Source organism: Malus domestica, chromosome 15, assembly GCF_042453785.1.
Source record: "Malus domestica chromosome 15, GDT2T_hap1".
In the NCBI taxonomy this organism is placed as follows: Eukaryota; Viridiplantae; Streptophyta; class Magnoliopsida; order Rosales; family Rosaceae; genus Malus; species Malus domestica.
In genome coordinates this window covers 3,060,618-3,087,097 of record NC_091675.1, presented here as the reverse complement: position 1 = coordinate 3,087,097, position 26,480 = coordinate 3,060,618, and the positions used below count along the sequence as shown (strand labels likewise).

Sequence of the window (26,480 nt, the reverse complement as noted above, 5' to 3'; positions counted from 1 at the left end):
AAAAGCATTAACTTATAATGACAATTTCAATGAATTTATGACAAGAAGATATTTTAAATGTTTTAAAAGCACTTTCAAACAAAAACACGAGCTCTTCTTTTCACTTCAAATAAGAAAAATCAGAGGGACAAAACTTTGCTATTTTAATCCCAGGTTGCAAGGGGCCAAGATACATTGATAAATCAAGTGACTCAAAAGTAACGGTCATCCGCTTCACCCCAAACTTCAAACAAGTTCAGCTGGGGAGGCAATTATTGAACAAGTAAATCTGTGCTTTTTAACACGTTATTAACCATTGCAACATGTGAAGAAAAAGAAACCAATGTAATCTTCGTATCAAGATTCTCGGCCAACAGCGAAAAACCAGGATCTTCACGGGAAAAACTTTGACAGCTTTACATCACACTCTGCAGCCTGCACTGATGAACGAAACAAAAACGGAAGGGGCTATATGCACCTCTACTTCTTCTGGGTATAACGCTGGATACCCTGGACATCTACAATCCCAGGAGGGAAGACAGGATCAGTAGCTGCTCTAACGGCAACATTTGCCACAGAGGTTACATTCACTGGAGGAGTAAAGAGAGGCCCAACAAGCGGCAGCTGGCTCAGGGGTCTCGTGTTTTGAAATAGCTGCAGTCATATATTTGAGTATGAATCAGTTAATCCCTTCAGGTTTTAACAGAGAATATTTTTGTCAAGGACAAAGGAAAAATAAGAAATTCGTGCACCTTTTCCAATTTCATGTGTTAATAAACATCGGGGAAGTTGGGAATTGGAATGATTTTAATACCAATGATATAGTAAACGCAGGGAGGTGAAGAATCGGAAGATTCCAATTCCTATTCCCTAAAAGTAAACATGCCATTAATGCAGAATACAAGAGGAACTAACACTTTACCATCTCAAGTGGAGAACCAATTACACCAAGAGGTATCTTCAGGCTCCCAACACTTCGAGTCCCATATATAAATCCAGGCCTCAAAATCACTCCTGAAAAAGGGCAAGTAAATTGTGAATAGAAGCATCCCAATTGTAAGAAAAATAAACCATGAAACTAAAGCTTCAGTCTACAGCGCTTGGTTTCAAGAACATGGTAACTTAATGTTTAAAAAGATATTGATTGAAATTTGAGACAAGATGTAACCGATGACCAAATAATTTTCTCATATTTTAGCCATCAATAAAAAAAAAAGTGATAAGAGTAAGAAACCTCACCTCCATATGGGAATTTGGTTAGTAGCTCTGTCTCTGCAGCTCTCTAGATTGACCAAGATACAGTAAAGGACTTTGTGTCAGATAAATTAGAAATGTTAAGCATTACAAGCAGACTCATTATGCTAATTCTTCCAGCAGTCGTTAAAAACTAGCGACAAACATAAAAGTAAACTTTAATAAAGCATATACGCAGTTATCATTGAGCATGGCACCTTTCCCTCATAATATCCCTGCAGTAAGTAATTTGCCACACCAAAATCAGCAGCAGAGATATAAACAAATCTTTTCACGCCTGCACGATCAACGCCAATTGTTTAACCATAAGTAAGCAAAAGAAGTAGCTTGACGGAGAAAAAGAACATAAATGAATATATACCTTGTTCAGCGGCAACTCTAATTGCATTGATGTTAGCAGTCCCATTAATCTTATACATGTAAGAATTGGAGCCAAACCCACCAACACAGGATATCTAGGACAAGAAACTTTATTAGGAAAACAATCCAAACATCTGATCCAGTAAGCTAAGCATGATGACCAATGGGATAGAGAGTTTTCATTCTATAAAACAAGCACATCCTGAACAAAATTGGAAGGGGGAGGGGAAGGACAATATATCACGCGGTTAGAGAATATGTGTACACATATGTCTTTCCTACATATCAGTGGATAGAAATCAAGTAAAACAGAGGATAAAGGGACTCCATACGACGGACGTGACACCATTGAAAGCATCCTTTAATGACTCAGGCGATAGAAGGTTTCCTGAAAATGGAAATTTTTTTAAAGGAGTATCTACCAAAAAAACAATTATGGGTCGTTGATAAAATACTATTGCAACAAAGCAAACCTTGATGCCAGGTCACACTGTTGGCCCACAAATCATGTAATTTTGACCTACCAGACCTGAGAAGGAAAATAAGAAAGCATTAAAAGTGAGATGGTATGGAATCAAAACAATCAAATACAAGATGATTGAAGTATAAAATTTTCCTTATCTAGTAGGCTAAAGAATTAGGAAAATTGGTCTCCAAGAAATAATTCAGAAATAAATTACATCACAGTCTGATAGTATTCCGTTCTTTTATAGCAAGCATTGAGATGTATACAGGCCTAAACTGATCAAAACTAATGAAAAATCCATCGGCATCAACTTAACCAGCAAGCAGTACCAAACATCAAATATATAGAGTTGAGTTATACCTGCTAAGGCTAGCGACAGACAAGCCCCGATCCAATGCTTCTCTACAAACATGTGAGCCAACAAATCCATTTCCACCCAAGACAAGCAACTGAATTACGAAGCTTAGAAGTCAAAAAATATAATACGGCATTGTAGAGATGAAGACAATAAAATTATATGATGAAATAACAGTTTCAAATCTCCAATGCTCTTTGCAACAATATAGTACCTTATCAGTTGGAGGAGGGGGAATGTTGACAGTCTCAGCTTCTTCAACTTTGAAGGGTTCATCAACCTTATTAGAGTCTGTTGTTAGATACCTACCATTCTTCAGTGATTCCGATACACTGCTTTTACAGAAATTAGAAAGTAAGGAAAACCCAATTCTCCTCTTACTATCATTGTTAGAACTTAGAACCCTACTGGATTCCGGAACCAAAAAGTCAACCAAATACCAAAAAAAAGTACATAATTTTTTTTTAAACATTATTATATTCATTTTCAACCACAAATTCAACAATGCAGAACAAGCCACGGCTTTATATAATCCGAAAACAGTTTAACATATTCATAAACCCAGATGATACAATTTTGTTGTATAGAACCCAGAACACAGAACTTGAAAACGAAACCTAATAAACTAAGATACCAATCAATCAATTTTGGGTTTTGCATTATTTTCCCCAATTCCCACTCTTTCTCAGCAGCCAACCAATGCATTGCATCATATTTCAGAAACAAAAACAAAAATCCCAAAAGACTCACATTCAAAACCTTATATTAGCAGTGCAGATATGTGAAATTAAGTATCAATTACACAAAATTAAAAGCCAAAATTGAAAATAGACGACATACAAGAGCCTTGGAAGTGATGATCTTGATTGGATCAACCGCGACACGACCGTCCTCATTTTTTCAAATTTTCCTCTTCAGAATCCCTCCTTTTTCTAGGGTTTCTTAAGTTTTGGTTCTTCGATTTGCTTTCACGGAGAGTACCGAGCACAGATAACCGGAAAGTCTAGCTTCTTCTTTCCAGACAACTCGTTTGGTATAGACAGAGAGAGAGAGAGAACAGATGGCGCATAAACGTGGTGACATGTGGTTCCTTGAAGGCCAAGGGGAACTGCTCATAAGCGAGTCTACCGTGTAGAGACTCGCACCGGAAATTCTCAAATATTGTCATAAAAAAAAATAAAAAATAAAAAAAATAAAAAACTCGCACCGAGCTTTGTGTTTCGAGAAGTGCTTCAATTACCACTATTTGTACCATTACTTGTACCAGCTCTAATAAAGGTAGGGCTCACAAACGCATATCGATCTTATATCTATTTTTCTTTTATTCATCAGAGGTTTTTTTTTCCTCGGAGAATGATATTCCAATTAAGAGCTCTTTTGGAAGTACTTTTAAAATAAGTAAAAGTATTTCTGATGAATATATTTTTGAAACCAAAATTACAAATAAATCTTGAAAAAATATTTCCATTGCTTACCGGAAAAGGCACATAATTAATATTTCTTGAAAAAAGCTCTTCAAGCACTTTCTTAACTCAAATTCAAATTCAAGTTCCAACCACGCAATTGTCCTATCTCACAAACAAAGCACCCTAGTCTCCCTAAAGTTTCACACTGATGCCTTTGATTTCATTCAGCCAGTGTCTGCACAGATGGGTTCACTTTTAAAGATGATTCTACCTAAGTTCTAGATATTGCTTCTTTTTTTTAAGAAAATTAACGAAAAGTTTAAAAAAACTTCCCTTTTAATGAAAAGTCATTTTTAAAGGTATAGTGAATAGTACTAGGAAAAGGTATAAATGTGGTTTTTCGTTAAAAGTAGACAGTACCTGGAGTGTTTTGTTAAAACTCCTTTTTTTTTCTTGCCTAAGACCTTCTTGGTTAGTCTAAACTTGGCAGTAGTATTTATAACTATACCAACCAAAATATCATAATATGTATCCAAAATAATCATATTTATCCTCAACGAGTTTTCATATTTTGAATCATTACATGATAACCTCGTCATCTATACTATTGAAAGAATTAACATAATTAATATAAAAAATCAATAAAAATTTACAAACCCTAACACTCAAGTAAGAGGTAGAATTTAGTAGGAACAAATGAAAATTATAGACACTAATAAAGATTTACAAACCTTATTGCGCTTATTTAATGGATTTGTAATTTTTTCTATAAGTTGAATGGATTTGGAATTTGGAATGACAAAAGATATGATATTTCGAGAATGAGATAGGAAATAGCTCAAAAATCTTTGGGTTGCATCATGAAAAAGATCAGTTAAAAGTGAGGCAAATTTTTTATTTTATAGATAAAAGTGAATGATGATTTGATTTTAAATGTTTGATTTGTTATAGATGGCCATAACAAGAGAATGCTTGAATTTATTTGAATTTTTGAACAATAGCAGGGTATTGAATGAAGAGAAATAATACACACACACATATATATATATATATATATATTCTAACAATTGTGCGTACGTGATGTTGCGGGTTTTAAAATTCTGTTAAACATGAAATATATTAAAATTTTATTTACACCCATATCAAAATCTAAAATTCATCCAAAACTTAGGGATCTCAAAATACAAATTTTAAATAATAAATTATGCTTGGGCCTATGGCCCTTGATTGGAGACGATTTTTTGTGAAAGAGTTAAAACGAGCCCTCTGACCCTCTGGTCCTCGGTTGGAGACGGAGGCAAATATGACCATGTACTGTTCATTAAAATATTAATATATTAGAGAATCTTTGAGGGCCAGAGGGCTAAAACGAGCCATTTGGCCAGCCATCGGTTGGAGATGGACTTATATACTTATGGGGCATGCATACCAATTAAACAAAAGGGGCATGATTCTTGGTAATGTTGTAACCAAAATAATAGGTTCAAAGATCATCTAAGTTTTCTAATCTACATCATTAACTGCTTATTGTCTAAAATATTTTAGTAACCTTTAAACAACATTTTGGTTGACCAATAAACTTTTCAAAGATTGGCTTGAGTACAAAGTATGTGATCCCACTCCTCACATCATCTTTCACTGCTCATTTCTATATATGCAGCAAAAATAGCTATTCAACATCATCGCCGGTCCTCACATCATCTTTCATTGCATTTCAAAACTTCCTTTTTTTCTTCTTGTGTGCAGGCGTTTTTATTTCTCTGTTAAAAATTCAAAAAAAATAGATGTTGATAATATAAGTGATAGTTTTAGTAAAAATGAAAAACAAAATATATGTATGGTTGGAACTACAAATGATACTAACGAATAAGTTTAAACCTTAAATCGCATATGAATTCAGAATATCAAAATCAGTCATACGCAAACCAATCAACTCAATCATGCTCAAACCAAATTGGTCTAATACGTAAGGAAAGTTGTAATCCATATTTCAGTTTTCAGTCGATTTCATTTCATTCTTAATTCGGATCAAAAGTATGGGAGAATTGTTAGGATGAGGGTGAACGAAATCGAATATTTTAAAGTTGAATTTTCAGAAAGGAATAATATAATTAGAATATAATGGGAGTGTTTTCTCTACAATTAGGAAATCAAAAGCATGCTTATGAATTTTAGCTTACTACAAACTGTGTGCGACTTTGAAAATCTATTATATTCTAATTTATATTCTTTTCGTCAGAAAAATCAGCTTTAAAGAGAAAAACTACCATAAGGTGTAATCTGAAGAATGTATAGTTCATAGTACAGATCAAAAATTAGCAATGATGTTTTCGATTCTTGCTCTCAGTTTCATTTTCGGTGTATGGAATGGAATTGAAAAGGTATCTCATGAAATGAAAGTCAATTTGGAAAAGCTGATTGCACGTAATTGGAAGGGAGAGCAAATCATGCTAACCTTCTATTGTTTTCAATGTTTATAGATTATCGAGCAGTGTAAATTTCTGATCCTTTCTTTAAAGCCAGAGCAGAGTAAACAAACTAATTGTAAAAAAAAAAAAAAAAAAAAAAAACACAGAAAATAAAAAAAGATACCTGGGATAGATGGAAACTTGTTTGGCAATTTCCCATGTATATCCATAGCATGATTTTGAATTAATCTGCACCAAAAATAAGTTTTGCAGAACACACGATATCATATCAGGGAAAAAAAGGTATACAGAGATTATCATAGATCGTGGGATGTTGTGATATGCTTGTTAATACTATATGTTACATAAGATTCTTTATAAACATCTCTAGGTAACAAAAGTAGGCATTCTTCATTTCTTAAATCGACTAAAAAGAGCAAAAATTAAAATGAAATTAAAAAAGTGAAGCTGGTGGTCGCCGCCACCGATGAGGAGATGGAGGGGATTGATTTTAGCTTATCGATTGAAAAGCTGGCTTTCTTCTTTCTCTTCCCATTCAAGTTCTATTATGTGTCTTCTTGTTCCTTCAAAACACTACCGGTAGTTCCAACCACATGCCATTGGATCATAATCAAAAAAATAACATAAAAGTCTCAGGGAGCTGGAAAAGAGGCTCCACTTACCAAAACTATTGCGTGCAGACTGGGCATTCATGTGGCTTCCCTTTCTCCAGCCAAAACCACACAACACCATGCTCATCCTCTACAATTAAAATACAACAACAAAAAACATCAAATTGATAGGAATTAAAATTTAAAAGATTCATTTTTTCTCAAATTCTCTTTTGAGAGAAAGTGGTTTGAAGGAGAGGGAAATGGAATTTTGGAGAGAGATTTTATGGAATTTTAAAGAGAGAAAGTAGAAAGGCGAGTGAGAGGAAGAGAGAAGGGAGAAGGAAGACATTTATTGGTTCGTAGATTCCGAGAGAACTCAAGAGATCTGCACTGGAAGGAAATGAAAGGTTTACTGGAACCTGAGAGAGAGAGCTTGAGAAATCTGAGAGAGAACACGCGTCCACGACCGGCAACGCACATCCACAGTTCAGAATAGAGATGAAAACTCAAGCAACTCCAAAATAATGAAGAATAAAAGAGACTCTCAAAGATTTGATTTCAATCAACAACAGAAAACTGGTCCAAACACAACACCACCCAAAACCAAACGGCATTCCACACAGAATTCAATAATAACAATTGAACAAGAATCATTGAGCAAAAAGAATGGGCTGGTTACCTCTTCTTCAAATCAAAATCAAAATCAAAATCCCCATATGCGATATTTCTTATATACAATTATACAATTCGAAGAAGAATAAGAAGATATCGATTATTACAATTGACAATAGGGAGGAAACTGAGAGCCATATCCAAATCATACAACACCATTCATGAAAAACCAAGCAAATTAACATCTATAAAAATACCCCTACAACACAACCGTTATTAATTATACTACTAAATCTAAAAATTATCGTACCATCATCACAACATTTGGTTTTTCTCATTACATTTGATTGTAACCTAGCAAAGCATGCTAATATGATTTATCATTACATTTGGTTTTTCTCATGTGGCAAATATTAAATATAATCATTTTTTTTATTTATGATTTTCATAAATATTTTCGTATTAATTAATATGCACCATGGGATCAATTTAATAGTGCATATTTTTACTTATTTTCCTCCCTTTTTTTCTTCCCAAATATTCCTTCAGTATTTGTTATGCAGATCTTCACTTCCTTCTCTCTCCCAATTTTTTCTCTAGCTTTTCTTCAAAGAAAATTTTGAACCATAAAACCTTCTCCAGCTTTTATCAAGAATTTGTAAGCATTTTGGAGTTTGTATTCGCGGGACAAGCTCAGACAGGTGCTGATCTGCAATGGCAAGCTAAACCCATTGTGCCACCATACCTGCCACAAGCCGTTGGATGTAGACTAAGGTAAATGTTTAATTAACTTTTGGGTTTTTTATTTTTTAAGTTTGCTAATTCACTCCACACTATTGTAATTGACTCCAAATTTTTTAATCATATATTTTAATTATCTATACTCCACAGGCATTTTTATTCGTGTGATTCGCACATTGCGCTCACATCAGCAAGAAAAAAGGCTGTGTTTCGCCACAACGCATTTTTGGAAATTAAGCGATCGGGAGTTTAAATGTACAATCAAGTCAATGCGCATTTGAATATATGTTTGAATATGCGTCTGCTGCCACATATCCTATGGATTAAAAATGTTCGAAATGTTGCCATTGATGGATGCAAAAAAGTATTGGTAAAATCAATAGATCTGAAACGTCTAGAGGGTCCAACCAGATATACTTTTGACGCGATCTCTTTTTTACTATATGGTCGAAATCTAATGGATCATCTGGATGAATATGTAGGTATCTACCTGGTTAATATTTTCCCCTTTTTAAGGAAAAAAAGAATTATTTATTTCTTTTTTGTTTTGTAGAACTTCACCGATACCATTGAGGAGATCGAAGCCAGGTTGGAATCATTCTTTCCAGAATGCCTGGCTGCCTTGATCGAGGTTATGTGTGAACATCTAGGTAACCGAAGAGCCAGGCATCCTGGAAAGAATGATTCCAACCTTGCTTCGATCTCCTCAATAGTATCGATGAAGTTTTACACAACAAAAAAGAAATGAATAATTCTTTTTTATTTCCTAAAAAGGGAAAAATATTAACCAGGTACATACCTACATATTCATCCAGATGCTCCATTAGATTTCGACCATACTGTAAAAAAACGATCGCATCAAAAGTATATTTGGTTGAACCCTTTAGACTTTTTGGATCTATCGATTTTACCAATACTTCTCTATATCCAACAATGGCAACATTTCGAACAATCCATAGGACATGTGGCAATCAACACATATTCAAACGCGCACTGACTTAATTGTACATTTTAACTCTCAATCGCTTAATTTCCAAAAATGTGTTGGCGGAACACAGCCTTTTCTCTTGCTGATGTGAGCTCATGGTGTGAATTACACGTATAAAAATACCAATGGAGTATAAATAATTAAAATATATGATTAAAATTTTTGAAGGCAACTATAGTAGTGGAGAGTGAATTTGCAAACTTAAAAAAGAAAAAATCCAAAATTTAATTAAACATTTACCATAGTCTACATCCAGCAGGTATGGTGGCACAAGAGGTTTCAAGCTTGCCATCAGATGTTGCATACCAGCACCTGTCTGAGCTTGTCTCGCGAATATAAAGTTGGAATTGGATGAGAACCCCTAGTTGGAATCCAAAGAGGATCCAAAGTTGAAATTCATTGTAAACTTGAATTGAAAGAGATATTGAAGAGGGCAAAGATGAAGGTGTGTGATTTATAGCCCAATATCCACCCTATTTATAGACATTGGAAGCTGAAGATAAGAAGTGTCACGTAGATAAGAATCCTATCTAAAATTCACACAACCAATTACATCTCGACACGTCGCACTCGAAATCCTATCCAAAAAATTATTGAGATTGCATATCGACAAGAAATCTGGAGAGTTGCTCATATATCGACACGTGGCACTTGAAATCCTATCCGATAAATTATTGAGATTACATATCGACAAGAAATCTGGATAAGAAGGGTGTATTTATAACAGTCAGACAAGAAATAAAAGATACCAAACATCAAATATATAGAGTTGAGTTATACCTGCTAAGGCTAGAGACAGACAAGCCCCGATCCAATGCTTCTCTACAAACATGTGAGCCAACAAATCCATTTCCACCCAAGACAAGAAACTGAATTACGAAGCTTAGAAGTCAAAAAATATAATACTGCATCGTAGAGATGAAGACAATAAAATTATATGATGAAATAACAGTTTCAAATCTCCAATGCTCTTAGCAACAATATTGTACCTTATCAGTTGGAGGAGGGGGAATGTTGACAGTCTCAGCTTCTTCAACTTTGAAGGGTTCATCAACCTTATTAGAGTCTGTTGTTGGATACCTACCATTCTTCAGTGCATCCGATACACTGCTTTTACAGAAATCAGAAAGTAAGGAAAACCCGATTCTCGTCTTACTATCATTGTTAGAACCCTACTGGATTCCGGAACCAAAAAGTAAACCAAATACAAAAAAAGTACATAATTTTTTTTTTAAACATTATTATTTTCATTTTCAACCACAAATTCAACAACGCAGAACAACGCACGGCTTTATATAATCCGAAAACAGTTTAACATATTCATAAACCCAGATGATACAATTTTGTTGTATAGAACCCGAAATACAGAACTTGAAAACGAAACCTAATAAACTAAGATACCAATAAATCAATTTTGGGTTTTGCATTATTTTCCCCAATTCCCACTCTTTCTCAGCAGCCAACCAATGCATTGCATAATATTCCAGAAACAAAAACAAAAATCCCAGAAGAATCACATTCAAAACCTTAAATTAGCAGTGCAGGTATGTGAAATTAAGTATCAATTACACAAAATTAAAAGCCAAAATTGAAAATGGACGGCATACAAGAGCCTTGGAAGTGATGATCTTGATTGGATCAACCACGACACGACCGTCCTCATTTTTTTCAAATTTTCCTCTTCAGAATCCCTCCTTTTTCTAGGGTTTCTTAAGTTTTGGTTCTTCGATTTGCTTTCACGGAGAGTACCGGAGCACAGATAATCGGAAAGTCTAGCTTCTTCTTTCTAGACAACTCGTTTGGTATACACACAGAGAGAGTTTGAGAGAGAACAGATGGTGCATAATGGTGGTGACATGTGGTTCCTTGAAGGCCAAGGGGAACTGCTCATAAGCGAGTCTACCGTGTAGAGACTCGCACCGAGCTTTGTGTTTCGAGTAGTGCTTGAATTACCACTATTTGTACTTGTACCAGATCTAATAGAGGTATAACCCACAAACGTATATTTCATAATTAATATAAAGATGGTATAAATAAATGATAAGAATATCATTTGTTGTGTTTCACATTCACATGGCGTTATTTTTCCTTTATTCATTAGAGCTTGGTCTACAAAAAATATCCAAACACCAGGTTTATTAAATGAGGCACTATCTGACTATCGATGGACCAAGGTAATGGAAAAATAAGTAGATGGTATCACGGTCTAGTGATATTGCTATTCACTTGTAAATGAGAAGTTATAGGTTCAATTATCGTCAAAGGAATCTGAACCATATTATTGGTAGCCTATTATGATGCTAAGTCATTCTCATCTATTTTAATGTTAATAACATCGTTTGTTCAAAAAAAATAAAATAAAACTAACTAACTTCATGAGTTTTCAAATGTGGGACATGCTAAAGTGGGACCACTCAAAAGACATTTATTCGTGGTGGAGTGCTTTGAATAGGATATGACTAGAAGATTTAACTTCATAGGTTTATTTCTGATGCGAGACATACTTCAACATGGTCTAGACTCTATGTGGTGCTGGTGCGGGCTATTCAACCAAGACACAATGGATGGGACCAAGAGCGGATGGTGAGGCATGTATGAGGGGAAGATAAGTAAAAATGTTCGGCTAGACAAGAATGACTTATATATAATGTATTTACTGGTTCAAAAAATAATAACGTTGTTATTTTGTGGATCGAAAACTCACGTGATAATAACCCACTCATACCTATGCAATAGAGTGATCACAGGTGGGAAGTTTTGTGAGTGTTGAATGGCTTTGTTGGTCCCTCCAGGTTTGACCTATTCCCTTTCCTCGTCAGTCGTCATAGGAACTGATGTTGTACAAAAGGTCGAAATCCAGAACATCTTTCAGGATATGTTTGGATTAGGGTTTTACAAGATTCAAGAGATTGATGTCAAGTTACGAGGAAGTAAACCATAAAATGTGAAATGAAGGAAACAAGAGAAACCCTCCATAAACATTACAAAAGTATATGGTAAGCCCTGTTTAGAGTTCAAGATATACAGGCCCACACACAAATCCTCTTAAGTTAGACTCACAAATATGATGTTTTACTCCGTAGTAGCCAATCATCGTACGTTGCCAGTTCAAAGTTTGCAGTGAAAACACAAGATCCTGATGGTGTACTTTTTCTAGCAAAAAAGGAGAGGATGCAAACACGGAGACTTTCAAGAGTCAAGGTGGTGGGAAGTGGACAAATGGCCGGCATGTCCAAATGATTGATTCTCGTGGAATACCAAGGGAAATGTTTCAAAAGATTATCCGTTACCTTATCGTTTAAACTATTACTTTACAGTTTAACGTTAAATCTTTTACTAATACTATAGAAAATTGTGCTCGAAACATGAGTTGAAATAGAATCTATAAAGAGTCGCGGTATTAAAAGAGACTCATTAACATCTCTTAATTCTCACCTATGTCGATGTATTTGATCGAGCATTTTCAAGTCAGTTTACAGTGGGGACATGAAATCAAGGGAAATAAAAATGTTAGTTATGTGTTTCACTTGAATGCTTCACTTCGCTAAATCGCGGAGAGAAGTCTCGGTGTATCAATAACAGGCATGGGAAACTGCCCGAAGAACCCTTCTCATCCCTGACGTTTCTTACAACTCCTATCTTCTGCATATTAGGTTAAAATTCAAAAAACACTCGAAGGGAAGAAAGAACTCAAGTACCCGAGAATCTCCTACTTGGAACGTGCAGCATTCTCCACTCAAGCAGAAAATGCACTTTTAACTATTAACTACACCCAAGCTTGAAAGTTGTATGCTTATCGATTTCCTTTAACGTTATGTTGCAGATAAATTATAATATGAACGGGTTAGATAAAATAATCAGCATATTACTGTTTACGCTACCGGCCAAATCCAACGCTACAGTGCCTTGAATAAAGAAAGAATGTTTGCACATCTGAATCGGCAAATTGCATAAAACTACATACGCAACCATACCAAGTGAGTTGAAATTGATTAAATACAACAGTGCTAATGAAATTAAGTTGCTACTACAGTTATAAGAGTTGATCGATCGAGATAAAAGAGTAGAATACCCATTGCTAAGTAATACATCTATTGTTCTCAGAGCCAGCGCATTCAGAGATGATTTTTAGTTCCATGCCATGCCCAGAAACCGTGTCCCCATGACACTGCATTACCAAATCTGCTACCAGAAAACTTGTATGTTAGTCAATGCAGTTTATGTAATTTCATTTTAGTGTGTTTTTTTTTATAGTTTATTTGATGAGTATGTAATTTTATTTTAGTGTGTTTTTTTTAAGTTTATTTGAAATTTTATCTGAAATTGATTAAAAATCTTATCTGAAATAAACTTAAAAAAAAAACATACCAAATAAATGCGCTGGGTGCCAGCGCAATTTTTCAAGGATGAAGATGTTTTGGCCTATTACTGTTCACTTCAGTCTATTACTGTTTACTTAATTACTTGGATAAATACATGCGCAAAGTCCTTGGGTGGACTTGCTCTTAACCCTAGCACACCCCTCCAGATTTATAAACCCCAACCAAATGCAGCCGCGCCTCTCCTCCGAACGTAAAACCGCACGCCTAAATTTTTTTTTCTTTCCATCTTCTCTGCCGCTGCCTCTTTCTCCCCGTTCTCTCGCAACCTTCCCCCTCATCCTCTCCCGTAGCCTCTGTTTTCTCTTCCCCACGGAGTGGAACTCAAAGCTTTGCATTTCCAGGTTCCAGGTTCGATCTTGCTCTCTGTAGATCTTTGATTTTGTGTTTGGGTTTTACTTTTTTGTTTTCTTGATTTTTCCATGGAAAATTTCAATTTTCCAGGAGAAAGTTCCGAACACTGCTGCTAGTGGGGATGGAAGCAGTAATGGAACATTATTTAGAGCTGTTCTGTTAGTTCGAAGAGGAAAGGTACACTTTACTTTTTCCATCATCTACATTTAGATAATGTAAAATATAATTATACTGATAGATTCTACTTTATGGCATTTCAAAAAAGTTATATATCACCATTTTAAGATCATGAAACATCCATTTGACTGTTTTTCTAATATTTATCAAACCTAACATGAGTAAGAATATATGTTAATCAGCAAGGATCAGCTTAATATTAAAACCATTTGAAGCATTTATGTTTTTCATTAACAAATAGGCATCAATACACTGTATTTGCGTTTAAAAACCACTTATTTGAATGAGACAGAATGCCTCTTTGTTCATTGTGGAAAGTGATTATTGAGAATTTCAAAGTTCACATTTTGTTATACAATCAATTCAGCTTCTTAGTTTTTATATTATCTGTGTACATAATACATATATATATGTTATATTAATTGTAGAAGAGAAATTTTTTGAAGTTCTCATTGTAGCTAAAGGATATAATAAGTGGCAACCAGTAAGGCTGCCCGAACACTTTGGGAACGTTCTTTGGTTTTTAATTGTATTTGACCTATTCTATTTTGTTTTCTGTTGTTTCCGGGCACAGTGTGATGAAGCGCGTGAGTATGTTGAGAGAGCTAGGAAATGCTTGGCAACAGAGCTTGCTGCTTTGGTGAGTCTTCTCTATATTTTTTCATTATATTATGAGTTCATGTGATTGAGTTTCACATGATGGGGTTGAAGCATTCAGTTGGGATTTAGAAATAATGACCATATTGATTTCAATGCTAATATATTTTCTATGTCTGAATGGTTCTGTATGAGTGTGTGAAACTAAATTTACTTAATCCAAAGTAAAGGTTTGTGGGGTTCTGAGCTTTACAGAAAAGGGGGTTAATCTACCAGTTTGGGACCTTTGTGCTTAATGTGATTGATATGAAACATAAATTACTTGTCTTTGTGGGTTTGCAGATGGATACCAGTGAAGATTTCAAAAGCGTTTTTCTGGAAATGTTGCACAGGGAGATTTGTGTTGGCCAATCCTTACAAATTCAAGGGTAAATTGATGAATACCTCTATTTTATACGATTGGATGAATATCTGATAGGATTGGGATGTATTGAATGTTTGTTTAATGCGTTATGTGATAGGTAAATTGATGAATACCTCTATTTTATACGCTTTTGCTACATCTTTTGAATACTTATGTGTTTTGCGATTCTCTGCAATTCTAGGGTTTCGTGTTCTTCCCCAATTCTGTGAAATTTTGCTTTCTCTGTTTCTTTCGTCTACGGTTTCAAGATGGCAAATGATCCAAGATTCAAGAATACTGTATTTGTAAGTGTTTTTTGTTTATAAATTATTATGATTGTATAAATATAAAGTAGTGATTATGTGATTATGCTTTGACTTTATTATTGTTTGATTATGTATTCATTTATTATAATTAACTGATTAAAATTTTTGAAACAAGGCCACCAGTGGGAAGATCCCGATTCCCATGTCTGCAACAACTGTGACACATATTCAAAATGTGTATGGAGGAACATTGATGCAAGGAGCAAGACAGGTGTCGTATCATTTATTGGATGAGACTGAATCACGTTCTTGGTATCACTACAGCGGATCACAGTCAATACATATCCTGAAAGCGTATCATCTATTCACAATAAAGAAGGATATGTATTTGATCACCACAGAGAGGACGGAACATACTCTGCAATCGTGGGTGCAGAACAACGCAAATAATATTATCAATCCTGTAATCGGGGAGTCGACTGAATAATTCTTTGGTAATTAATTTTATAAATATTTTTAACCTATAATTTTGTTAGGTATTGGTTGTAATTGAATAGATATTTTTTTGTTTTACAAGGTTGTTGTGAGAGTGTTAAAACATCTCCATAACCAGAATCTTCAGCATGTAAATGTTACCCCGATATCGGTATTTGTTGTAGATGGCATTGGATGTCTTGGTCGCCCATGTGATAGCAAAAATCCTTCGAGGCCAGATATAGATGATTGATTCAGCAACATATTGAATTTTGTATATAGGGGACAAGCTCAGGCAGGTGCTAGTCTCCGACGTCTGATGTCAAGAGTGAGACCCCTGAATACAAAATTCAATATGTTGCTGAATCCATCAATATCTATATTTGGCCTCGAAGGATTTTTGCTGTTAGATGGGCGACCAAGACATCCAATGTCATCTACAACAAATATCAATATCGGGGTAACATTTCTATGCCGAAAATTCTGGATATGGAGATGTTTCAACCCTCTCACAACACCCCTGTAAAACAAAAACAGATATATTCAATTACAACCAATACCTAACAAAATTATAGGTTAAAATTATTTACCAAAGAATTCTTCAGTCGGCTCCCCAGTTACAGAATTGATAATATTATTTGCGTTGTTCTGCACCCATGATTGCAGAGTATGTTCCGTCATCTCTGTGGTGATCACATACATATCTTTCTTTATTGTGAATAGATGATCCGCTTTCAGGAGATGTATTGATCGTGGTCCGCTGTAGTGATACCAAGATCGTGCTTCAGTCTCATCCAATAAATGATACGACACCTGTCTTGCTCCTTGCATCAAAGTTCCTCCATACACATTTTGAATATGTGTCACAGTTGTTGCAGACATGGGAATCGGGATTTTACCAGTGCCCTTGTTTCAAAAATTATAATACATAATCAGACAATAATCACTACTTTTAGTTCTTCCAAGAATCATCTTTACGGCCTTGCAGAAAAAAAAACTCATCTATCACCAAAATTATATTACCGTTGAATTTGTGATTTTAGAGTTTCTTTGAATCACTGTATTAGCCTGTTACAATTGAATGGATTTAGATTTATATAATTTGTTTGTAATGATGATTTAAATATAAACAATTTGAATTGTCGAAAAAAACTCGGAAGTAAGAGTAAAATCCTCAAGTGTTCTTCAAATAAGATGATTTGAAGAATCACTCAATCGAAGGGGACGAAAACAAAAAGTGAAATATATAACTCATCTTAGATGTGAGCCAAAAACCACACAAAGACAAGTTCATGGTTGCCTCAGAAAGTGAAGACAACACTTTATATTCATTCCTTGACCAACAAAAAATGACTAGTCCTCCAGAAGCTTTTGGCAACTAAAAGCCTCAACTTTCAGCTGATACAACTCTATTACGAAAACTCTTAACTACTCTCGACGAAACAAGCGTTTTCACAAGTTCCGTTTCATTTTTTGGGTGAATCTCTCTTGCATAAATGTCTCTCGCAATGATGTCGGCAGCTTCAGGAAGCCGCGAGAAATAGCAATCAACCATGTCCTTGGCCACATCTTTTAAACTAGGAGGGTTCCACTGCAGAATTGGATGAAAGTCAATCATATGATCACAGTTTGAGAATATTTTTTCAAATTTTTCTCCGACTAGAAGTAAACTAGGTACCTTGGGTGCAAAGTCCTTGTCCACCAATCTTGCTCGAACGCCCTATAGATAGATATAAAAGGAGCAAAGTAATAGCAGATTAAAAGACGTTCACTCCATTGTTAACCAAAAACGACATTCACTCCATTGAACTTTGAGAATCACACACCTCAGAGAAATCACTAGAGACCCGGTTGGAAATTGCAGCAAGAGATGTACGATATTCACGAGCCAGACTCTAATCAATAGAGATTGAAATCTGCCCTCATGTATCTGGATGCACGAGTGAAATCAGGCATAGAGTATAAAAGCAATACAGGTCCAACTCCATAACCTGCTAGGGAGTGAACTCACCGATCATAAAGAAACTATCAAATTCAAAGGGGAGGCTTCTTAAAACTCTCAAGTATATGTGAACCAATTAACCATCTCCTCCTCCTCCCCCATATTCAGATCTTCAACAAAGTCAAATGTTAAAATTTCACAATCACAACAACTAAAAAGTGATCTGAACTAATCAGAAACAAGATAGGTGTCACACAATTCATGGTTTCGCTAAAATCTTCTTCATGAATCTAAGAAATAATTCAGCCTTCAAACAAAAACCAGAACACCAACATCTACTAAAACTGATTCTTTAAGTAAGAAGCAGCACATACAGTTTTATCAGTCACCACCCGAAAACAGCCCCGGCTCCCATGGTGATACCATCCATGATAGCTACCTGCACAAATATGACCAAGTGATTATCAAAAGTGACATGTAAGTAGTGATAGTGATAGGACCCTGAAAAGGAGATTTATATGCATGACATATGTATGAATCTGGTGTGCTGCATGCCTACAACTTAAGTTGTAAATTCTGTAATATGATTACACAAACACTGCTAGTATAGTATAAAGCACACTGGTTTAGAAAAGGTAAATACTCACATGTGGCTTCAAATACGTTCCTTGAATATGCATAAACTTATACAACATCTCAAAAAACTTCTTACATTCATCAACATTCCCTGCACATCATTAAAGAACATGATAGGAAAACCAACAATGCCATGTAAGTATCAAACACTTAAGGCCACAAAGAGAACTATGCTCCAAACAGGCGTGAAAATGTGCACGAAAAGTATCACAGAAAAGGGGTCTAATCACAGTGCTGCATCTCAAATCAGCCCAAGAAACAAGCAATAAATAAACAGTGAAGAAAAGGTTTGTGTACTCAAAATACAGTATTGAAGAATCTGCTCTTGTTATGTTGATGAAAATGGAAAACAATCAATCTTGAGTTGATACCTCCAACTAAATGAGGTGTAGAGAAGTAAACAAAATTGAAAAGATTGAGTTACCTTCGTTGACTAGTTGATAGAGGCTAACAGCATCTGCCCAGAACAGAAGGCCCTCCCGCTATCCTTCAAAAGGCAAAACATCAAGTATTCTTTCAAAAATAGTATTCTCAGCATATTGCAAGAAGTTAAGTAATCCGATAAACGAAAAAAAGCATGATGCCTTAAACCCGAAAACCCTGTCTCGCAAGGGAACAACATGCTACCTTCATCAAGACAAATCCAACATCCGGGCTATCCTCCCATGATTCATAGAGTCTCTTCAGTCGAGCTGCCTATAAAACCAACAACCAACACATCAAAAGATTTGAAATTTATCCGAAATAAGCAACACCATCATAACAAAAACTCTGCATCTCGCTCTGCTATTCTTTCGGCGCTCTCACAATCAGTCTCCAGTCCCACCTCCCTAGTTACTAAGCTAGTAGCACTCAGGCCCAATGGATCCGACTCACTCAGACTCTAATAGCACATAATTAATACTTTTTGCAAAAAACTCTTCAAGCATTTTTGTGACTCAAATTCAAATTGACATTTCGAACCACGCAATTGTCCAATCTCACAAACAAAGCACCCCTAGTCTCCCTATAGTTTCACGTTGATGCCTTTGTTTACAATCAACCAGTGTCTGCACAGATGGGTCACTTTTAAAGATGAATCTACCTATGTGCTTATTAGGGCCAGATATTGCTTCTTCTTTTTTCTTGCCCAAGACCTTCTTGGTTAGTCTAAACTTGGCAGTGGTATTTTTAACTTTACTGACCAAAATATCATAATATGTATCCAAAGTAATCATATTTATCCTCAACTAGTTTTCATACTTTGAAATCATTACATGATAACCTCGTCATCTATACTATTGAAAGAATTAACAGAATTATATAAAAAAATCATTAAAAATTTACAAACCCTAACACTCATGTGCAAGGTTTTAAAAATCGTTAGGCGCTAGTCGGGCGGCGGGCAGGGCCCTAACGCCTAGGCAGCTAGGCGGGGGCCTAAGCGGATTTATATAAATTTATTATATATCTTGTAAATAAGTGTCTATTTACACCTAAATATATATATATATATATACTTGTATGGATAATAAAAGAATGATAAAATGCAAAAATAGAAGTAGAAGAATACACAAATTATATACATCCAAAAAGTTCAATATTTAAAAAACAGTAAGCATATAGTCTTAATGAGGAGGATTTTGATGATAGACTAGGTCACCGCCTAACTCCAGACCGATTTTTCCAAAACGATTTGCCCAACATCGGGGCGGGCCTTCACTGCCTAGGCTAATTTTTAGAACACTGCTCATGTAAGAGGTAGATTACAATAGAAACGAATGAAAATTAGAGACGCTAATAAAGATTTACAAACCTTATTGTGCATATTTAATGGATTTGTAATTTTTTTTCTTTTAGTCAAATGGATTTGGAATTTGAAATGACAAAAGATATGATATTTCGACAATGAGGTAGGGAACAACTCTTGAATCTTTAGGTTGCACTGTGAAAGAGATCAGCTGAAAATGTGAGGCAAAAAAATTTATTTTATAAATAAAAGTGAATAATGGGTTTAATTTTAAATGTTTGATTTGTTATAGATGACCATAACAAGAGAATGATTGAATTTATTTGAATTTTTAAACAATAGGAGGGTATTGAATGAAGAGAAATAGGTATAATATACATGTATATAGATATATATATATATATATATATTTTTTCAATGTCAGTGTAGGCCCGGACCTCTTTGAGGTCAACAAATTTGACCCGCCAAGCTCAAATCCCAACCCACTTTTGCCACCGTCTTATTCCAATACCCAACCCCATCAAATTGCAGGGCGTATCGGCGGAAAAACGACGAGGACTTTCCGATAAAATTTGACTCGGGTAGATGACCGGATTTGATTTTGTTGAGTTTTTCTGGGTTTTGGGGAAGGTAGATGGGACGCCATGGAAGACAATGAGGAGATGGAGAGGTATTTGGCCGGCGTGTCCAAATGACTGATTCTCGAGGAATGCCAAGGAACTGTTTCAAGGGATCATCCGTCATCTTACCGTTTAACCGTTTAACGTTAATTCTTGTACCAGTATTATAGAATATTCTGTTCGAAACATAAGATGAAACAAAATCTATAAAGAGCCGTACTTTTAAAAGAAGTCTCATTAGCATTTATCTTAATTCTCACCTATGTCAGTGTATTTGATCAAGCATTTTCAAGTCAGTTTACAGTGGGGACATGAAATCAAGGGAAATAAAAGTGAAGTATGTATTTCACTTGAGACTTGAATGCTTCAATTCGCTAAATCGCTGAGAGAAGCCTCTGTGGATCAATAAAAGGCATGGGAAACTTCCCGCAGAACGTTCTCATCCCTGACGTTTGTTATCACTCCCATCTTCTGCACATTAGGTTAAAATTCAAAAGGCACTCGGCAATTTTCGATCACGAGGATTTGCAAGACGATGAAGAACAAGGGAAGAAAGAACTCAAGTACTCGAGAATCTCCTACTTGGAACGTGCAGCATTCTCCACTCAAGCAGAATATGCAGTTTTACCTGTTAACTACACCCAAGCTTGAAAGTTGTATGCTTATCGATTTCCCTTAACGTTATGTTGCAGATAAATTATAATATGAACGGGTTCAATAAAATAATCAGCATATTACTGTTTACGCTACCGGCCAAATCCAACACTACAGTGCCTTGAATAAAGAAAGAATGTTTGCACATCTGAATCAGCAAATTGCATAAAACTACATACGCAACCATTCATTACCAAGTGAGTTGAAATTGATTAACTACGACAGTGCTAATGCAATTAAGTTGCTACTACAGTTATAAGAGTTGATCGATCGAGATAAAAGAGTAGAATACCCATTGCTAAGTAATACAGCTATTGTTCTCATCGCCAGCGCATTCAGAGATGATTTTTAGTTCCATGCCATGCCCAGAAACCGTATCCGGTGACACTGTATTACCAAATATGAAACCACCTAACCTATATGTTAGTCAATGCAGAGTTCAGTAGTCTCAAGATCCCTTCACGTGCTATAAACACATTATTCCCAAATCAATCAGAGGCAAAAACAAGAGGTCTACGGAGCATGTTAGAGAAATTTACATCCCCGTCATCCACACATATTAGAGATCAAAGGATATTTTGGATTTAACAAATAACATTTGATACATATATAATATATAACCCTTAATTGGGTTTGTCTTTAATATACATACATATAAGCCTTATCAAGAGATCGACGATCTAGATCCAAGGGGGAGAGGAGAGAAAATTGAACAACTCACGGAGAAACTATCAAGTTAAAAGACTCACTGGAATCAGAACTTACGAAAAGTAAATGAAAAAAAGAAAAAAATTCAGTTGCGTACCTCGCCTATTTAACAAAGTGTAGTTTTTGGTTTTTTATGCATATCAGCATCAGTGACAAACTCCGAAGCTTGCTTGCCCACGCCTCTGCGACTGTCAAGAATACAAGCAAAACATTTGATTACAGGGAACGTAATTTCATCGACAAGAAGGCAATAAGGAACATTGTGATCCGGTTTACAAACATGTTGCCCACTTACAATAACATAAAATATGCATTTGATCATACAAAATTTAAGAAACACATACAAACAATGACCGTTACAATTACGGTCTCACTCGCAGACCACACCTGTCCAAGCCAGAAAGAGTTGAGTTTGTGACATCAGCCTTGGTATCGTCCTTGTTCAGACCATCATACCTACAAAATGACCAGCAGGGAATGAGGACTTCACCTAGGCTAAAGTACTGGGAATGTACAAAAGGATACGAAACACTTGGAATTCAAAAACACCATAATGCATGAAAGAAGGTAGACATATATTGAAGTATGTCACAGCCGTATATAGTATACTAAGAAATACATCACCATTATGGTAATCGAAATGCAGATCAATGTTAAAGCAAAAATTAAAGAGGGAGGATATCGAAAAACGTTTGCTTACATGATGAATGTAGAATAAACAATGTAATCACCACCTGTAAAGTCATCGATATCATACTCTTCGACAGCCTCTAGAACGGCAGTGACAACTGGATTGTCGGTAGAGTTTGAGACAAATACTTGAAACACCGCTACACGTGCACACAACCTATGGGAATAGCTGAAAGGCATGCCTTGATAAAGGAGGCACATGCGGCCATCATCGTCAAGACGGGTGAGAGAGCAATCGGAGTCGTAAAAGGGATCCTCGAATACTTCTCGTAGCTGATCTAGACACTGATAAGGACTTTTGATCCCAAATGAGTCCAAGTTATAGGCAACAAGACCTCCTAAGTTGAAGGGCTGGGCAATTAGAAAGCCATTATACTCTAGAGAGCATGCAAGATTGGGAAACTTAAATGGGATGTCACGGTGCCATACGGCTTCATCTGCATCAAAAACGAATGCAAATAGCTCGGCATTAACATACAGCTTGCGCCCAATAGCATAGTGGGAAATGATATAGCCACGGTGGTCAGGGGGGGAGGGAGAGCTTCCCAGGTTTTTGAAACAAAATCAAAAACCTCGAAAAGTGGTTCAGGTGTAAAATCAGAAAAGTGGTTTGGATCTGTTGAAAGGACATATACTTTGCTTTCATCCCCAAGGGTGACCACGATAGGTATGGACTTGGGACCAGAAAGGTTGGGAAAGTTACTGTCCTTATAGAGGGTTTGAGATGTAGGGTCAAGGGTGTAGACCTCTAAGTTGGGCCGAGTCCACAGGCTCAACTCAGAGTGAGAAACATTCCCAGACCTGAAAAACTTGTCACCCCCAACAAAATGCATATTGGAACCCTTGCTGAGTAATCCCATCCAGATGGGAAATTTTTCATCTTGGTTGGCAAACACAACTTCAAATTCTGGCCTCTTAGAAGTAGATCCCTTTTTTAATAGTAACAGTTGACTGATGTTAAGTTTGCAAACTCGCTTCAGAAACTGCACGTAAAAATAGCAATCCTTGTTCGACATTTGTATCTTGTCCTGGGTAGGATCAACAGTAGGAATAGGTGACCAATAATTACTATCAAGAAAACCGTCAAAGAGAATAATGTGTAGTATAGTATAGTACAGTATAGAGATGAAAACTCAAGTAACTTCAAAATAATGAAGGATAAAAGACTCTCAAAGATTTGATTTCAATCAACAACAGAAAACAGAAAACTGGTCCAAACACAAAACCACCCAAAACCAACGGCATTCCACACAGAATTCAATAACAACAATTGAACAAGAATCATTGAGCAAAAAGAATGGGCTGGTTACCTCTTCTTCAAATCAAAATCAAAATCCCCATTTGCGATATTTCTTATATACAATTATACGATTCGAAGAAGAATAAAAAGATATCGATTATTACAATTGACAATAGGGAGGAAACTGAGAGCCATATCCGAATCATACAACAACATTCATGAAAAACCAAGCAAATTAACATCTATAAAAATACTCCTACAACACAACCGTTATTAATTATACTACTAAATCTAAAAATTATCGTATCATCATCAAAACATTTGGTTTTTCACATTACATTTTATTGTAACCTAGCAAAGCATGCTAATATGATTTGGGTTGTTCTTACAGCACAAGGTAAAGAGAAGATGGAATTGTTGTCGTTGAAATCGTCAGGGATGTGCCAATGCTTGTATTACCGGAAAATATGAAGGGGTGTAGAGATAAAAAAATGTGTTTTCCTTTTAGATCAATGGGTTTAGGGTTCTAATATTATTCATTTTAATTTATTTATTTAAGGGTAAAATTGAATGTTTGATGGATAAGTTGGGTGTAGAGATATAAAATTAGGGTTCAAATAAAATTTCTCAAAATCTATTTCAATATCGAAACTCGTCAAAATAATATCTTAAGAAAATATTAAATTTGAAACACATTATTGCTAGCCTATTATGAGGCTAAGCTCACTCTCTTTAGGCCTTAACTGTGGATGTTTTCACTTTATTAGTATGATTATGTTTTCACTTTATTACTATGATTGTATAATTTACTGTTTAAATTTTGGAAACAAGGCCGACCAACATTCAAAATATGTTTGAAGGAACTTTGTTGGGGGAGCAAGAAAGGCCGACCAACATTCAAAATATGTTTGAAGGAACTTTGTTGGGGGAGCAAGAAAGGTGTCTTATCATTTATTGAATAAGATTGAAGCTTTGTCTTGGTATCACTACAACGCATCAAGGTCAATACATCTCCTGAAAGTAGATCATATTTGCAAAGTAAATAAAAATATGCATGTGATCATCACTGAGAAGACTGAACATACTCTGGAATCGTGAGTGCAAACCAATGCAAACAACAATATCAATCCTCTAACTGGGGAGCCAAGTGGGGAGCCAAGACTTGAAAATAATTTTTAGGTAATTGAATAACTCTGTATTTTAATACAAGGGCGTTTTGAGAGGGTTGAAACATCTCGATATTCAGGAACTCTAGCATGGAAATGTTAACCCAAACCCGCTCTCAGTATTTGTTGTAAACGGCATTGGATGTCTTGGTTGGCCTTCATCTAACATCAAAAATCCTCCAAGGCAAGATATTGATGGATTCAATACATTTTGGAGTTTGTATTTGCGGGACAAGCTCAGACATGTGCTGGTCTACAACGTCTGATGGCAAGCTTGAAACCTCTTGTGCCACCATATCTACCACAAGCCGTTAGATGTAGACTAAGGTAAACTGTTTAATTAAATTTTGGGTTTTTTCTTTTTTTAAGTTTGAAAAAACCCAAAATTTAATTAAATATTTTACCTTAGTCTACATGCAGCGACTTGTGGCAGGTATAATTTCGGGAGCGGCGTTTGAACTTGTTTTTCGAGAGTGAGCGATTGAGAGAGAGTCTGAAGGAAAGGGGGCGAGAGTGAAATAGTGGAGGTCAAGCGGAGCGGGAGTCTTGGGGTTTCATTTTGAATGAACGGCTAAGATTAATTCTCAACCAATCCAACAGCCTATAATATCTAAAATTATATATATTTTAACTTCGGTTCGGTTTGGGTTACCAAAAAAGTTAGATTGAAAGACCAATTCCCGTACCGAAATTTCATAATCGGTTTGTAATTAGGTACCGAAATTTTCAGGATTTTTTATTTGAGATTTTTTCAGTTTGGTTTTGGAATTTTTTGGGTACGGTTTGAGATTTTTGGTATTTTTTTCCACCTCTATCCACAATATAAAAACAATATTGTTTGGATTTTACTTTTCTGGCTTAGAAACCTTTTCGATAAGTCTTAAACTGGCCCTGGATTTTCCTCAAGTTGAGATGGGCTCAAGTTTTGAGCCCAATCTTGTTTTCAATTCCTGCATTTGATTGCTACTAAATTCAACCAAAGACTAGGTTAGTATAATTACCGTCTAATGATTAGATATGGTTCTTGAATGTTATCACAGCATATTTAATTGTTAAAAACTGATTTTGAAAAAAAAATTGTAGTCCGTTTAAAATTTTCGGGCTCCATTCTTGCATTACTATCATCAATTTATACGTTTTAGAATCATTTTAGTGGAAAAAAAGTCCTATAACATTAAATGTGAAAAATCCTGTATAGTAGCATAAATGAGTCACTATTTAAACAGTGTCAAATCAGCATGGTCTGATAAAAACTTGAGTCC

At 35.5% G+C, this 26,480-nt stretch overlaps 2 protein-coding genes and 1 long non-coding RNA gene across 10 annotated transcripts; 1 reads left to right on the top strand and 2 right to left on the bottom strand.

Moving 5' to 3' along the window:
• Positions 1-72: 72 nt before the first annotated feature.
• LOC103442575 (uncharacterized protein At1g32220, chloroplastic-like) lies at positions 73-3,540 on the bottom strand. Of its 2 annotated transcripts, none has more exons than XM_008381387.4 (10): positions 3,255-3,540; positions 2,629-2,746; positions 2,420-2,508; positions 2,067-2,122; positions 1,926-1,981; positions 1,595-1,688; positions 1,431-1,510; positions 1,219-1,261; positions 902-993; positions 73-633 (listed from the first exon to the last, which is right to left on the bottom strand). In XM_008381387.4, the coding sequence occupies exons 1-10, from the start codon at positions 3,308-3,310 to the stop codon at positions 460-462; spliced, it is 858 nt and encodes a 285-aa protein (XP_008379609.1). In that variant the 5' UTR covers positions 3,311-3,540; the 3' UTR covers positions 73-459. The 2 variants fall into 2 exon arrangements, with proteins under 2 accessions (XP_008379609.1, XP_008379600.1); XM_008381378.4 differs by having other exon boundaries at positions 2,629-2,749; positions 3,255-3,522.
• Positions 3,541-13,679: 10,139 nt separating this feature from the next.
• On the top strand, positions 13,680-24,840 carry LOC103442550 (uncharacterized). 5 transcript variants are annotated; one of them, XR_003769201.2, is made up of 6 exons: positions 13,680-13,913; positions 14,007-14,093; positions 14,668-14,733; positions 15,033-15,118; positions 15,296-15,398; positions 24,444-24,840. XR_003769201.2 is itself a non-coding variant. In XM_008381356.4 (5 exons), exons 1-5 carry the CDS (start codon positions 13,731-13,733, stop codon positions 15,321-15,323), a joined length of 450 nt encoding a protein of 149 aa, XP_008379578.2. In that variant the 5' UTR covers positions 13,680-13,730; the 3' UTR covers positions 15,324-15,475. The 5 variants fall into 5 exon arrangements, 1 of the variants encoding a protein (XP_008379578.2); XR_001790850.3 differs by lacking the exon at positions 24,444-24,840 and adding an exon at positions 20,672-20,991; XR_530413.4 differs by lacking the exon at positions 24,444-24,840 and adding an exon at positions 16,770-16,934.
• On the bottom strand, positions 17,143-19,950 carry LOC139192030 (uncharacterized). 3 transcript variants are annotated; one of them, XR_011575799.1, is made up of 6 exons: positions 19,039-19,950; positions 18,836-18,898; positions 18,423-18,502; positions 17,660-18,214; positions 17,512-17,553; positions 17,143-17,424 (listed from the first exon to the last, which is right to left on the bottom strand). It is a non-coding gene; the product is annotated as an uncharacterized lncRNA (long non-coding RNA). The 3 variants fall into 3 exon arrangements; XR_011575800.1 differs by having other exon boundaries at positions 18,836-18,893; XR_011575798.1 differs by lacking the exon at positions 18,423-18,502.
• Positions 24,841-26,480: the final 1,640 nt, after the last annotated feature.

What these genes read in the sequence shown, in the direction of transcription:
- LOC103442575 (XM_008381378.4), bottom strand. Translation starts at nt 3,310, where the DNA reads ATGAGGACGGTCGTGTCGCGGTTGATCCAATCAAGATCATCACTTCCA. An exon ending in TCATCACTTCCAAGGCTCTT is followed by an intron (nt 2,750 to 3,254) that starts GTATGTCGTCTA and finishes TTTCTGTAAAAG; the next exon opens with CAGTGTATCGGAATCACTGA. An exon ending in AGGGATATTATGAGGGAAAG is followed by an intron (nt 1,262 to 1,430) that starts GTGCCATGCTCA and finishes TGGTCAATCTAG; the next exon opens with AGAGCTGCAGAGACAGAGCT.
- LOC103442550 (XM_008381356.4), top strand. Translation starts at nt 13,731, where the DNA reads ATGCAGCCGCGCCTCTCCTCCGAACGTAAAACCGCACGCCTAAATTTT. An exon ending in CAACAGAGCTTGCTGCTTTG is followed by an intron (nt 14,734 to 15,032) that starts GTGAGTCTTCTC and finishes GTGGGTTTGCAG; the next exon opens with ATGGATACCAGTGAAGATTT. An exon ending in CAATCCTTACAAATTCAAGG is followed by an intron (nt 15,119 to 15,295) that starts GTAAATTGATGA and finishes CTGCAATTCTAG; the next exon opens with GGTTTCGTGTTCTTCCCCAA.